General features: G+C 38.8%; 1 protein-coding gene across 6 annotated transcripts in view; it reads left to right on the top strand.

Moving 5' to 3' along the window:
- Nucleotides 1-11,470, top strand: part of TANC1 (tetratricopeptide repeat, ankyrin repeat and coiled-coil containing 1) — a 184,389-nt gene extending 172,919 nt beyond the window's left edge. For all 6 annotated transcript variants that reach the window (XM_067472251.1, XM_060777384.2, XM_067472243.1 and 3 more), the window contains 6 exons: nt 28-203; nt 1,318-1,450; nt 2,110-2,201; nt 5,638-5,784; nt 6,329-6,429; nt 8,768-11,470. In XM_067472251.1, the coding sequence (XP_067328352.1) occupies nt 28-203; nt 1,318-1,450; nt 2,110-2,201; nt 5,638-5,784; nt 6,329-6,429; nt 8,768-10,166 (2,048 nt within the window). In that variant the 3' untranslated portion in view covers nt 10,167-11,470. The remainder of the gene's footprint in view (nt 1-27; nt 204-1,317; nt 1,451-2,109; nt 2,202-5,637; nt 5,785-6,328; nt 6,430-8,767) is intronic.
- The last annotated feature ends 1,091 nt before the right edge of the window (nt 11,471-12,561 follow it).

Below are 12,561 nucleotides of genomic sequence, written 5' to 3'. Positions count from 1 at the left end.
AGAATGTTTCTGTGATTTCTGCATTAGGAGCAGACCTTTCATTGCTGGACAAAGAAGGCCTGACAGCCTTGAGCTGGGCTTGCCTCAAAGGCCACAAGAACGTGGTCCAGTATTTGGTTGAAAAAGACGCCACAATAGACCAGACGGACAAGAATGGAAGGACACCCTTGGACTTAGCCGCTTTCTATGGAGACTCGGATATTGTAAGTCAAGTCAAATCCTGTGCCTGCTGTAAGTTAGCTCTACCTGAAACCAAGCCAAACCACTCTGACGCTGCCAACTGGCAGGCTCATTAAGCCAATCCAGGTTCCTCCTTTCATGGTGCCAATCGTGTCAGCAGAGACGTTTAATCAAGAGAAGAAATGACCCCTTTATTTACTTGGATGCGTAAGACTTCTTTAATGTTGGGTTCCTGTTTCTTCACTTTGAAAAAAGTGTCTCTGGAGGAAACACTGGGGAAAACAAGCCTTTATTTTGATTCAGAGTTGATTTCACTAAATTAGCAGAGCTTAATGTTTGGCCAAACTGTAAAGTAAAGGTTGCATTTTGTACTGTATTTTGAAAAGTTCTCAAAATATAATATAAGGTTTAAAAATAAGTTCATATTGCAGATTTTTATAGAAGTATTTACTATTACTGTTACACAGTTCTACTGTGATTTGAGCAAACGTTCACTAATTCAAAATGCTAATATAAATATGCATATATTTGAGCATTAACAAACCGCTCTGGTACCCTAGTGGTGCAGCAGATTAAACCGCTGAGCTGCTGAACTTGCTGAATGAAAGGTCGGCGGTCTGAATCCGGGAAACGGGGTGAGCTCCCGTTGTTAGCCCCAGCAGGATTAATAGGTACCGTCTTGGCAGGAAGCTAATGGTGCTCCATGCCATCATGCTGGCTACATGACCTTAGAGGCATCTACGGACTATGCCAATTCTTCAGCTTAGAAATGGAAATGAGCACCACCTTGCAGGGTCAGACATGATGAGACTTAATGTCAGGGGAAACCTTTACCTTGTACTTTTACTAACAATAAAAGTACACTCAGTTTAAAAGAAAAATTAAAGCTAATCACTCAAGTCATTTGCAAGTCCTGATTTGTTAACACTCTTACCAGGAGTGCTTGTTGGCTGAAAAATAATTCCGTTTTACAGAAGTGTCCATAAGTAATTGTTGCCCAAGCTGGTGAACAAATGGAAGGACAGGTCAAGAGTATATTAATTGTATTAATCTGCTCTAACTGATGTTCTGGGGTTGTATTCGCTCTTACAGACATGTATTTTTATTGTTTTCTCAATCATTCTTCATCATTCATAGGTGCAGTATTTAGTAGAGAAGGGGGCAGTGATTGAACATGTTGACAATAGTGGGATGCGTCCACTAGACAGAGCCATTGGATGTCGAAATACATCAGTCGTTGTCACACTTCTTCGGAAAGGAGCCAAATTAGGTCAGTGAAGATGAATGGGTCGTACCAAATAAAAGTTTATTTAAAAGAATTATTATTTAAAAAAAATTACTTCCCCATAAAATGCATTTTAGTGTCCATAAATATATGCAACAAAATTAACGTATTTTCTAGCGGTTCAGATTCTAGTTGCTTTAAAATAAGGTATTTTAAGTCTGTATTTGCCCTGCATGATTGTAGTGCTCTGATACACTTTAACTGCCATGGTTCATTCCTGGGATATGCAGTTTAATAAGCTGCTTTGAAATCTCTACTGTGTTACTCTAAACTTCAGTAGATAATTCCAAGTCCTTTACCAAACTACAAATCCTAGGATTCCATAAGATGGAACCATTGCTAAGTCTCTTTACAAATGTTCAAATGTCAGCCGCCACACTACAGCTAGAACAGCAGATGTGAAAATCATGTGATCATATTGATGCTCATAATTTCAAAGGTGGTGTCATTGGTAAAATTTGAATAGCCACTTTGGGTCTGCTATTAAATATAGTGGTGAACTTTTTAAAAAGATCATTTTTAAGGGTTTTGATGTTCCATTCTGTACAGAACATGAATTATATTGCATTCAGGGTTATATTTCATTTAAAGATTTCAGTATTACTGGAAGAAATGTGACTAAACATGTATATTCTAAATTTCAGGAAATGCAGCCTGGGCCATGGCAACATCTAAACCTGATATTCTGATTATCCTTCTGCAGAAGCTAATTGAAGAAGGAAATATAATGTACAAAGTAAGTGGTCCTATTTAGGAGAGAGATCTAAGTGTTGTCTGATCTAACTGTCACATTTCAGTTTGCTAAAAGTCTCTGAGGGTTTCCTCTGTTGGACTGCAACCTTAGAATACTTGTTTATATTTACGGTACAAATTACTTTTAAGCCTGGAGAAAGCAGGTTATATACAATAGAGTCTAGCTTATCCAACCTTCGCTTATGCAACATTCTGTCTTATCCAAAGCTCTTATCCAACACATCGGTTTTCCTCCAGCATTTCCCCTTCAGTTAAAGAAGCACTCCAAAACACTTTCTCCATTCCAAATACGTGAAAAAGACAAGACGAGGAGGGGAGATGGGGAGAAAAGAGGCAGGACCGGAAGCATCCTCCCCCCTTTCCCCTGTGATTTTCATGCTTCTCTTCCACATCTGGGCACTTACTGCTGGGCCGCTCTAGCCCCAAGGCTTTGCTTTGCCCTAACCCTTTCAGTCCCTATTGTTAGTATTCTAGGTGTCTAGCGCCTAGTAACATTTTTGTTTATCCCATGTTCTGTTGTCCTGTTTATGTCGGAGACTCTACTGTATCAATAAAACAATAAATGTTTTGATACGGCCAATAGGCCAATCAATAAAATGTATCTATCTAATAAAACAAACCGATGTAATTGAAACAAGAGGCTCATATTGCAATCAATTTTCAGAGGGTGGCACTTGCGATCACACTTTTAGCAACTGTGCATTTGGAATACTCAGAACTTAGTTGAACCTTCCAAGGAGATAAATGCTCTGTCTTTTGTCGTTTTCTCTCACAGAGATTTGCTAAAGGTAGCAGTGATGCCTCCTCAATAAATTGTGCCTTTTGTCTCTGTGATGGGAGAGGTGAGGCAGATGAAGTCAAGGGGAAGATGCATACTGACATAAAAGAATGTTTTAAAAATATTGTTGGAGTTGGCCTTTGAGGTTTTTTTTTAGTAGAGGGTTGGCCACAGTCCTCATGAAGTTCTGCATAGAGGAAATAAAACAATGGAATTTAGCCACAGCCACCTCTCTGTAAGGCGGTACTCAGTTTCATCTTTTGACAGCTGACTAGCTACTGCTGTATCCCAAATAAATCACATCACTAATTCAGACACACATGTGAATGGGATTTCCCTGCTTCCTCCAGTGTTTCTATTTAAGTTGTACACTTATGTTGATGTCTTGTTTAGATTTATATTATTATAGAATTTTGTCTGACTACATGTAGTTTAATTTACTGATGTTAGGCATTAATTTGATGTTAGGTTTTAATGTTACTTTCATATGTGGGGTTTTTCTGGGTGTTTTCGATTGTTACGTTGGAATCCGCCCTGAGTCCCCTCGGTGAGATAGGGCAGAATACAAATAAAGTTGTTTATTATTATTATTATTATTATTATTATTATTATTATTAATGTCTTGATTGAAAGAGTACTCAGGTTCTGTAGATCTTGCTTGGATCACTGTGCAGCTTTCGCAAGAGCACTTCTGACCTATGATATATTGCTCCTTGAATATATCATAGTTCAGAAATTTACCCATGATTTTATATCCGCTCCATGTGGGAACTGGACCAAAGAAATACCCATGTTAGTCACTTTCAGCATAAAAAGGAAGAGGTAAAAACAAAATAGGGTGTTTCTTTGATACTACTGCTTTATTTAACATGAGCCTTGTGTATTCAGACCACTTCCTCAGGCACAGGTACTGGATATCTCCCTATGCAATGCCTTTTTAAAAAGTGCTTACCCTGAATAAACTGCCCGGAGTCCCGGCCATAATTCTGAAAGTGATGTCTTTGAATACATTGGGATTGCACTCAAGAGTCTGCTTGTTTCTTCCGAATGTCTTTATAGCAGTACCAATGATGAATGAATGGATTTCAAGATACAGTTTGATAATGGTTTCAGTACAATTTGATGCATTTGATTCTAACAAAAACATTTGACAATTAGCTTCACGTGCATACCCCTGACACATACGTGTTACCTGGTAGGCAGGCTGTGCAGATGTTTTGTCAAAATCATCTCTCTAAAGTCTCTGAAATCCTTGTTCTATTCTTTAATCAAGCACATTTGTTTATGAGTAATTACAGTCATGGGAGTTCTATATTACCACATGCTTATCATTTGCACTCGCTAGATATGCATATTCATGGCAATAAAGAAGATCTATAAATGCAAAAATTGTCAATAATACAAAATGTACCTGAAAACTGTTTGTTTTTTTGTAAGAAATGTGTAAGACTCTTTTGGGCTCATTATATATATATATATATATATATATATATATATATATATATATATATAATTATTTGCATTGTAATCTACTGCAAATTTACCAAGGAATGAATTTCATTGATTTCAGTCAGTATGATATAGTGTTTTGAGTTTTTGACTATGAATCTAGAGACCAGGGTTTGAATTCCTGCTCAGGCATGGGAACCCACTGGGTGCCCTTGAACAAGTCACACACTCTCAGCCTTGGAGGGAGGCAAAAGCAACCTTCTCTGAACAAACCTTGGCAAGAAAACCACGTGTTATCTTAACCTTAGGGTCACCATAGTCGGAAATGACTTGAAGGCTCACAACAACAACAGATCTTTACATATTCACAATTTGCTACAATTTAGTTCCCAAAATATACGGGGGTGGGTCAAAAGGTGTTGCCCCCTGTGTCATGAAGACATTATGAATGAACATATAACAGCCGAAGTTGCTACAGATCATAGCCTCTATGCAAAACTACTGTTCAACATAGTCACCATCAATTTGTACACATTTGCACCATCATTCAACCCAGGCGTCAAACCCTTTTTGGAAAAATTCAGAGTTTTGCTTCATGACCCATGATTTTAACGCTCTTTTAACGTCATTCAAGTCATTGAATCTGGAGCCGCATACATTGTCTTTCAGAGGTTCAAACAGGTAAACAAAGGGGCCAAATCATAAACATTCTTCAAGCGATTATAGATTTCCTTAAGTGCATAACCTTCTTTTGGCAGAAATTCAATGATAACTTTTTTACCTTCAGATCCATGCTTCTAATCTGTCAATCGGAAAAAAGAAAAGACTATATTAGTAGAGTAACGTTACCTCTATCATATCATGCATAGATAGTTCAGTAGCTGTGAAAGAAATAAAAGTTAAAGCGATGGAGGCATTACTTTTTGACCCATCCTCGTACATTCCACACCAAGTTCCTGTTTCAAACACTGTGCTGTCCTGTGTATATATTATAAAAACCTCCTGGCAGTCAAACTGTAGAGGGAACATAAATATTTTCTTAGTGAATTGTTGGAATAAGTATTACTACTTTTTTTTAAAAAAACTTATAAAATCTGACATGCTTGGCAACTCTTAATATGTCAATTTACTTTAAGAAAGAAGCAGCATTTACAAAGCAAGCTGTTAAATTTCTGTGCTTTTGACCTTACAGAAAGGGAAGATGAAGGAAGCAGCCCAGCGGTATCAGTATGCTTTACGGAAGTTTCCTCGAGAGAGTTTCGGGGAAGAAATGAAGGCTTTTAATGAGCTCCGAGTTTCCTTATATCTCAGCCTGTCAAGATGCCGCAGAAAAACAAACGTAAGTGCTCCCAAGTTGTTTCTCTGTTGCACGAGCAGATGACAGTGATCTCATTGGTGTTGGGTTGGTTACTGTCACCTACTAAAAAAGTACAGCCACGATCACATGACTTAAGCAATTGTGAAGAAATGTTAATCCACAGCATAGAATCATAAGGGACCCTAAGGAATATCTAGTACAACTTCCTGCTGTGCAGGAACGCACAGCTAAAACACTACCAAAAGACACCCTTCCAATCTCTGTTTAAAGATTTCCAAAGGAGAGTCCAGCATCCTCTGAGAAAATTCACCACTCTCTGAAAACCCATTGGGCAATTTTAATATGCCTTGTGAAACAGTAGCATGACAGATGCATTGAGAGCTAAGGGTTTTGTTACTATTGTGTTTTGAAAAGAGCATGGAAGCAGGAATGAAATCAGGAATTGGCTGTGAAGGCTTCATTTTGTATAGCGCCTGGCCAATCCTCCATATCCCCTTTTATTATGAGCAATCATTTTCTGAAATAAATATGTCAACATTTGAGACGTTTGTTGTTGTTCTGGCAGGACTTTGGGATGGCAGAGGAGTTTGCGACGAAAGCCCTGGATCTCAAACCCACATCCTATGAAGCATATTATGCTCGAGCAAGAGCCAAGAGGAACAGCAGGTACTGACAACCCAGATTTCAACAATAATTTATCATGGAAATATTCAAGCAGGAAGTGTTAGCGTAACCTTCTCAAAAGTCATTAGGAAGGAGCCTTATCCCCATGGAAGCTTAGATGCCCTTTGCTATCTCCTCCTGTTGTGTTTTGACAAGACAGGGAAGTGTTTTCCATTTGTGTCTTAACCTATGCCCACCAAGCTTATTAATTTCACAATCACTGTGTTTGTAACATATATGCTGATAGAAATTTCAGTCTCATTGGAGCTCAAGGATTGTGTTCAATAGAAGCAATCTTACTGAAATTATCAATTGTATTATTTCCTTCAGAATAAAGGAAGGGGCAGGACTGTGCTAGATTATAAACTAATTAGGATGAAAACTAGACAAAATATTTATTTATTTATTTACTGCATTTGTATACCGCCCTTCTCAGCCCTCAGACAACTCAGGGCGGTTTACAATGGCAACGATTCGATGCCCCAAAACACCATAAAACATTTTAAAAACATGAACACATAATATAAAACAATAACAAGAATATTAAAATATAGATCATTTGCATCTCTTAATAAAAAACATTGTCCCATCTCATCGTCTAGTTGTTCCAATTCTGTCTTTTACCTTGCATTTTCAAAAGCTTGTTCAAACAACCAAGTCTTGACTCTTTTCCGAAAAGATAAGAGGGAGGGGGCCGATCTAATGTCCCCAGGAAGGGTGTACTATAGCCGAGGGGCCACCACTAAGAAGGCCTTGTGTCTCGTTCCCACCAAATGTGTTTTTGACGCAGGCGGGATCGAGAGCAGGGCCTCCCCGGATGATCTTAAAGTCCTAGCAGGTTCATAAGGGAAGAAGAATTCTGTGCACTATACAGGTTTGGGCACTTGTTTGAGGAAAATACCATATATAAATACCATATATAATACAATATAAATAGAGATTGCACACAAAGATTGGAACTTTGTGTACAATAACATGATGTAACATGCCTTTTGTTCCTGGGTTATAAATGTAATTTACTAATTTATTCTATCATAAAAAAATGGAAAAGGAAAAAACTTTGTTTTTGTGGGACATCCTGCTGCACATTTTGCGATACTTTTTCAATGAGTATCTCATCAAGTCTCAACAAATTCAACATAGTGTGTGATAGCCACAAAAACAATGTTTCTGGAGTATAAAAATTACTTTCAAAGTAAGTACTGCACAATTGAACAGGAAATAACACTTTCAAATCAGGAACAGATTTTTTTTCCAAATTGTGTAACATAGTGTAATTCTCTCACTCTGTTCAGTTAGGATTGGTGTAGCTAGCCAGAAGTGAAGAGGGCACTCATTGTGATACAGCTCTGGAGCAGAGTAAATGGAGATTTGGACTGATCTAAAAGAAGGCAGTGGAATTATTAACGGGATCATGTTGTATCAGTTCCTTTTGTACCAGCTGTCAGCCTGTTTTACTGAGCCTTTTCAAAAATCTGATATTAATCTCCGAGAGCCCTAAATAGTAGGAAGAGCAATCCATGCACTCTTGGGTTATTTCCTACACATGAGCCAAACGTGGTAGGAGTCCAAAATTATTTTCAGTTACATCCCTCCCTTGTTCCTTAATTTATTTCTAAAGCCTTGTCTAAATGACCTTATCTAACAAACTAAATTGAATACATATTCCTATACGCATCTATATCCAGTGGATGGGGGTACATTGCTCTTCCTATCATCTATTCATAGTAGGTGTTGACATCTCATTTCGTATAGTATCTTATAGCTCCTTAAAAGTAGTGATAGAAATGGCCTTAAGGGTATTATATTATAAATATTTGGAGAACATTGTCTGTTGGAGCTTCAGTGCTGCGGTTTTATACTTTATGTTTTATTGTGTTTATGTTTTATTGGGTTTTTATTTGGTGTGTTGTATTTTATAATTCTCTTATTTTAATGGTGTTTTTTGTTTTATGGATTGTTTTTGTTTTTATGTGCTGGTGGACATTTTGCCTCATATGTAAACTGCTTCAAGTCCCTTCAGGGAGATGGTGGCAGGGTATAAGAATAAAGTAGTAGTAGTAGTAGTAGTAGTAGTTAAATATTATGTATAAAATTACTTTCAGGCTGTTATGTGTATAAGGTGTCCATGAAACATAATTGACATTTCATATTTAGACTTGGTCCAAACTCCACGAGATCTCATTATGTATCTGTAATTATTCCAAAATCTACTTCTAAATATGTTGGATAAAGAATACTCAATCTGTACTAACTTCCATGAAATGTTCTTTTTGAGATGTACTAGTTAAAATGTAAATATGCGAATTACATGGTTTTTGTTTCCCCCTCTCCCATTCAGGCAGTTTCACGCAGCCCTCAGCGATCTTCGAGAAGCCATAAAACTGTGCCCTGGCAACCAAGAAATAAAGAGACTGCTAAGTCGAGTGGAAGAAGAGTGCAAACAGCTCCAGAGAACACAGCAACAGAAGCAGCCCTGTGCTCAGCTGAGCCAGCAGAGCAATGACTCTGACAACGAAGGGGAAGCTCTTGTGCAGGATCACTTCAGCCTGGAAGAGATAGAAGAGGAGGAGTTTTTGCACGAAGAGGAGGCTGGTCCATCCACACAGAAGCAAGCACTCTCCCAAGCTGCTTTAACCTGTGGCAGAAACCCTCAAGAAGGCAGCCAGCAGAAATTTAGGCCAATATCCCCGCCAAGTAGAGCAGGGACTAAATTCCTGCGAGAGCCTGGCTTGACCATGCAGCCCACAAAACAAGCCCAGATAGTAAAAACCAACCAGCATATGAATTCTATCCAGACTGGGGCAAGGTCTGGATCCAGCCAGACTGGGACAAAGACTCAACCTCTTCAGTATCTTCCTCCCAGCCCAGTGGCCTCCAGACACCTCACAAACCCAAACAACAATAAAAACCAGCATTTTGAAGGACCGAACACACTGTCAGCAGGCAGTAACTCTGCACTGTTTGGTGAAAGACTCTCAGCCGTCCAGGTTCCTTATGTGCAGCGTAGTGACACAGGATCTTCCTACTCTTTCATGACTAAGTCCAAAACACACGAGAGGCTGGCTGTCCACGCTTCTCCAAATCTGGAAAAAGGAGGTCCAGGAACTGCTGAATTAAGGCAGCAAAACTCTCTCTGCCCTGGTCCACTTTCAGTCAGCATGGTACCTTCCAGCTCAACAAGCAGCTTGTCTTCGAGCAGCAGCTTCTCTGAGAACCTGAAAGGACAAGGTCCAGACATGTGGCTCAAGGAGAGCAAAACTGGCCAAGGCCCGAGTGGGCCAACAGAACACAGGCCTCGCAATACGCCCTTCATGGGGGTCATGGATAAAACTGTACGTTTTCAACAACAGCAGCAGCAGATGTTGATGATGAATCCCTCCAATCGAAGTTGGCACGGACAACCCGCTGAAGTCTTTCTGAAAAGTGCTGGGGCAATCCTGTCTTCGAGCTGTGAGCAGTTCTCTGCCAAACAGCCGGGCAGCTCTGGCCACCAGACTGTCAATTTCTCCTCTTCTTCCCTTTTAATGCCAGGAGAGAGTATCCAGAACGGGACTCAGTGTAAAGAACTTGAGGAACTGAAGTGCCAAGGGTCTGCCAGTGCCCAAGATGGCAGGATAGCCAAGCCAGTGGCTCACTTGTACCAGGAAGTTCTCTCTAAACAGCATTCTCAGCTCAACACTTCGAGTCACATCACTTCTACAAAGCCAAAGCGATCATTTGTAGAGTCTAATGTGTAAATAATGGTAGCTGTTTTGTCGCAGACTAATAATAGGGATAAACCATGCCATTTTGGTTGTAAAACTTAGTGCATAGTAGCAGATACGTTACTGATATTAATCGCTAATATTTTACAGAGTGTATTATATAAACATGTTCATTCAGCCACTTCTTGAACCTTGATCAGGCAGACTAGGATGACTGGAAGTATTAATCAGGTAGTGGCCACCCAGTACATCATACACTCTTTTTTATACAGCAGAAGAAGAAAGAATTCCATCATTTGTTTCAATACTTTGTAAGAGAAGGACTGCCTAACTAGATTGGACAGTATTCCAAGTTAAGTCTTTTTTTAAAAAAGGTGAATGGTGAAAGCGGTTGCAACCTTATATACAGTTACTTTGGACTAAGTTCCATTGAACTCGGTAGGACATTATGTCTGAGCAAACACGTATTGGATTGTGCTTTTTGTACAGTCGATATATTATGTGATTGTTTCAAATGAATTCATACTCAGTGGTGGGATGCAGATCTGTCCATTACTTTTCCTTTTCTCTTCAGGAAATATTTATTCTTTCTGCTTTATAAGGATGCAGGTGTAAACTTCAGGAAACCTCTCACATTTGTGCAAAATATTCAGCAGCCCTGTTTGAGTCTGTTATGTGGCTGAGATAGATTTTTAGCTCTTACCTGGCAGGAAGTAATTTCCATGGGGTTTTGCATGCATTTTGTTCAACATCCTGGTTATTGCACTGAGTAATATAAGATTATAACATGTTAACAACGTATAAACAGCACTTTACATAGTTTATCTAAAACACGTTTTGAGGTGCTATGTCACTACAAGATGGAGAGTAAGGAAGAAGAATGCAAGTGTTGCTAGAGTTTTTATAGCCAATGAAGGTCTGAGAGAGAGGTATAGTGTGCGCGTTTTTTATGGGAAGGACATCTGATACTTTTTCCTCGGTGAAAAAAATGCTCTTTTTAAAATTACAAGAATGTTTTTGAGATGACTAGTTTGTGAGAACATTCCTGTAAGTAACAAAGGTTGGGGTTATATAAGCTGGAGTAGTCTGTTGCCCTTTAACAATTATTCCTCTGTGTACAATATGTATGTACATTATTACAGCATTCTCGCACGTTTTTTTAAAAAAGAAAATTCCATAATTGAATTTGCAATTTTGAAACGACCAGTTATTCTCTAGCTTATTTATTGTTTATCTTGGTATTTGTAAAATCTTATTTTATTCTCTCGTTCTGTAGATCTATTTTTTTGCACAGCTACTGTATTTTTCCCATATGAAATAAAAAAATTATTAATATAGCTTCTAGTTGAGTACTCTGTGTTTTTATCAGAACTGATTAGAGCAGAGCTTCTTAAACCTTTTTCCACTCGAGACCCTTTCTCCTGCCTGAGAAATTTTTATGTGACCCCCAGTAATATGGGTATATAAAATAGGTATAAAAATCAAACATTTACAGATAATAAATCAACATTTGAAAGGCTTGCTAAACTGGCTGATTTTCATTTTTGTGCAATATAGCTAAAGTCCACATAAACACTGCATGTTGTTGCTAACACATTTGTGTAAATGGGTGGCATCCAGAAAGCCCCCAGTGGCACAATGGGACTGCTGACCAAAAGGTCGGCAGTTTGAATCTGGGAGTGGAGTGAGCTCCCATCTGTCAGCTCCAGCTTCTTATGTGGGGACATGAGAGAAGCCTCCCACAGGATGGCAAAACATCCAGGTGTTCCCTGGACAATGTCCTTGCAGACAGTCAATTTTCTCACACCAGAAGCGACTTGCAATTTCTCAAGTTGCTCCTGACAGACAAATAAAATAAAATAAAATCCAGAAAGCCAAGGTTTTTTTGGTGATCCCAACATCTAGTTAAGGGGATCCCATTTGGGGATGGGACCCACAGTTTAATAGGCAGGAGAATTGACATTTGAAAGGTGTAATACACTGCATATGGGTTACTCTATTCCACTTGTGTACTATATACACAAGGAAGTTCTTTACACAGGTCTTCAATAAATGTTCAATAAATCTCTGGTGCTCTTTAAGGATCAGCACATGTCAGATTTTCAGACTTGCATACCCATTCTACAGTAGTATTTTAAAGTCCCTAAAATCTATTATGACCACCACAGTTGCATGAAATATCACTGGTGATTACTTGCTCATTTAATTAGCCTTCTCTGCCTCGTTTGATAGGTTAGTCAGTTTGAGAAAATGCTTCACTGGAGATCATGTGTAACAGCTAATTAAAGAAACATGGTGTCAATGTTGGTTCTTAAGCAAGAGTAATCCTGCCATTCATGCCAGACTAGTACCCTATGTACTTACAATGAGAACGTGCAAGCCTTTAACTCAGCTCTTTGCTTGCCTAAGTCAAAAGTAAATCCCCTTT

This window comes from Anolis sagrei, chromosome 1, assembly GCF_037176765.1.
Source record: "Anolis sagrei isolate rAnoSag1 chromosome 1, rAnoSag1.mat, whole genome shotgun sequence".
NCBI classification, from domain to species: Eukaryota; Metazoa; Chordata; class Lepidosauria; order Squamata; family Dactyloidae; genus Anolis; species Anolis sagrei.
This window is presented reverse-complemented; position numbering and strand designations above follow the sequence as displayed.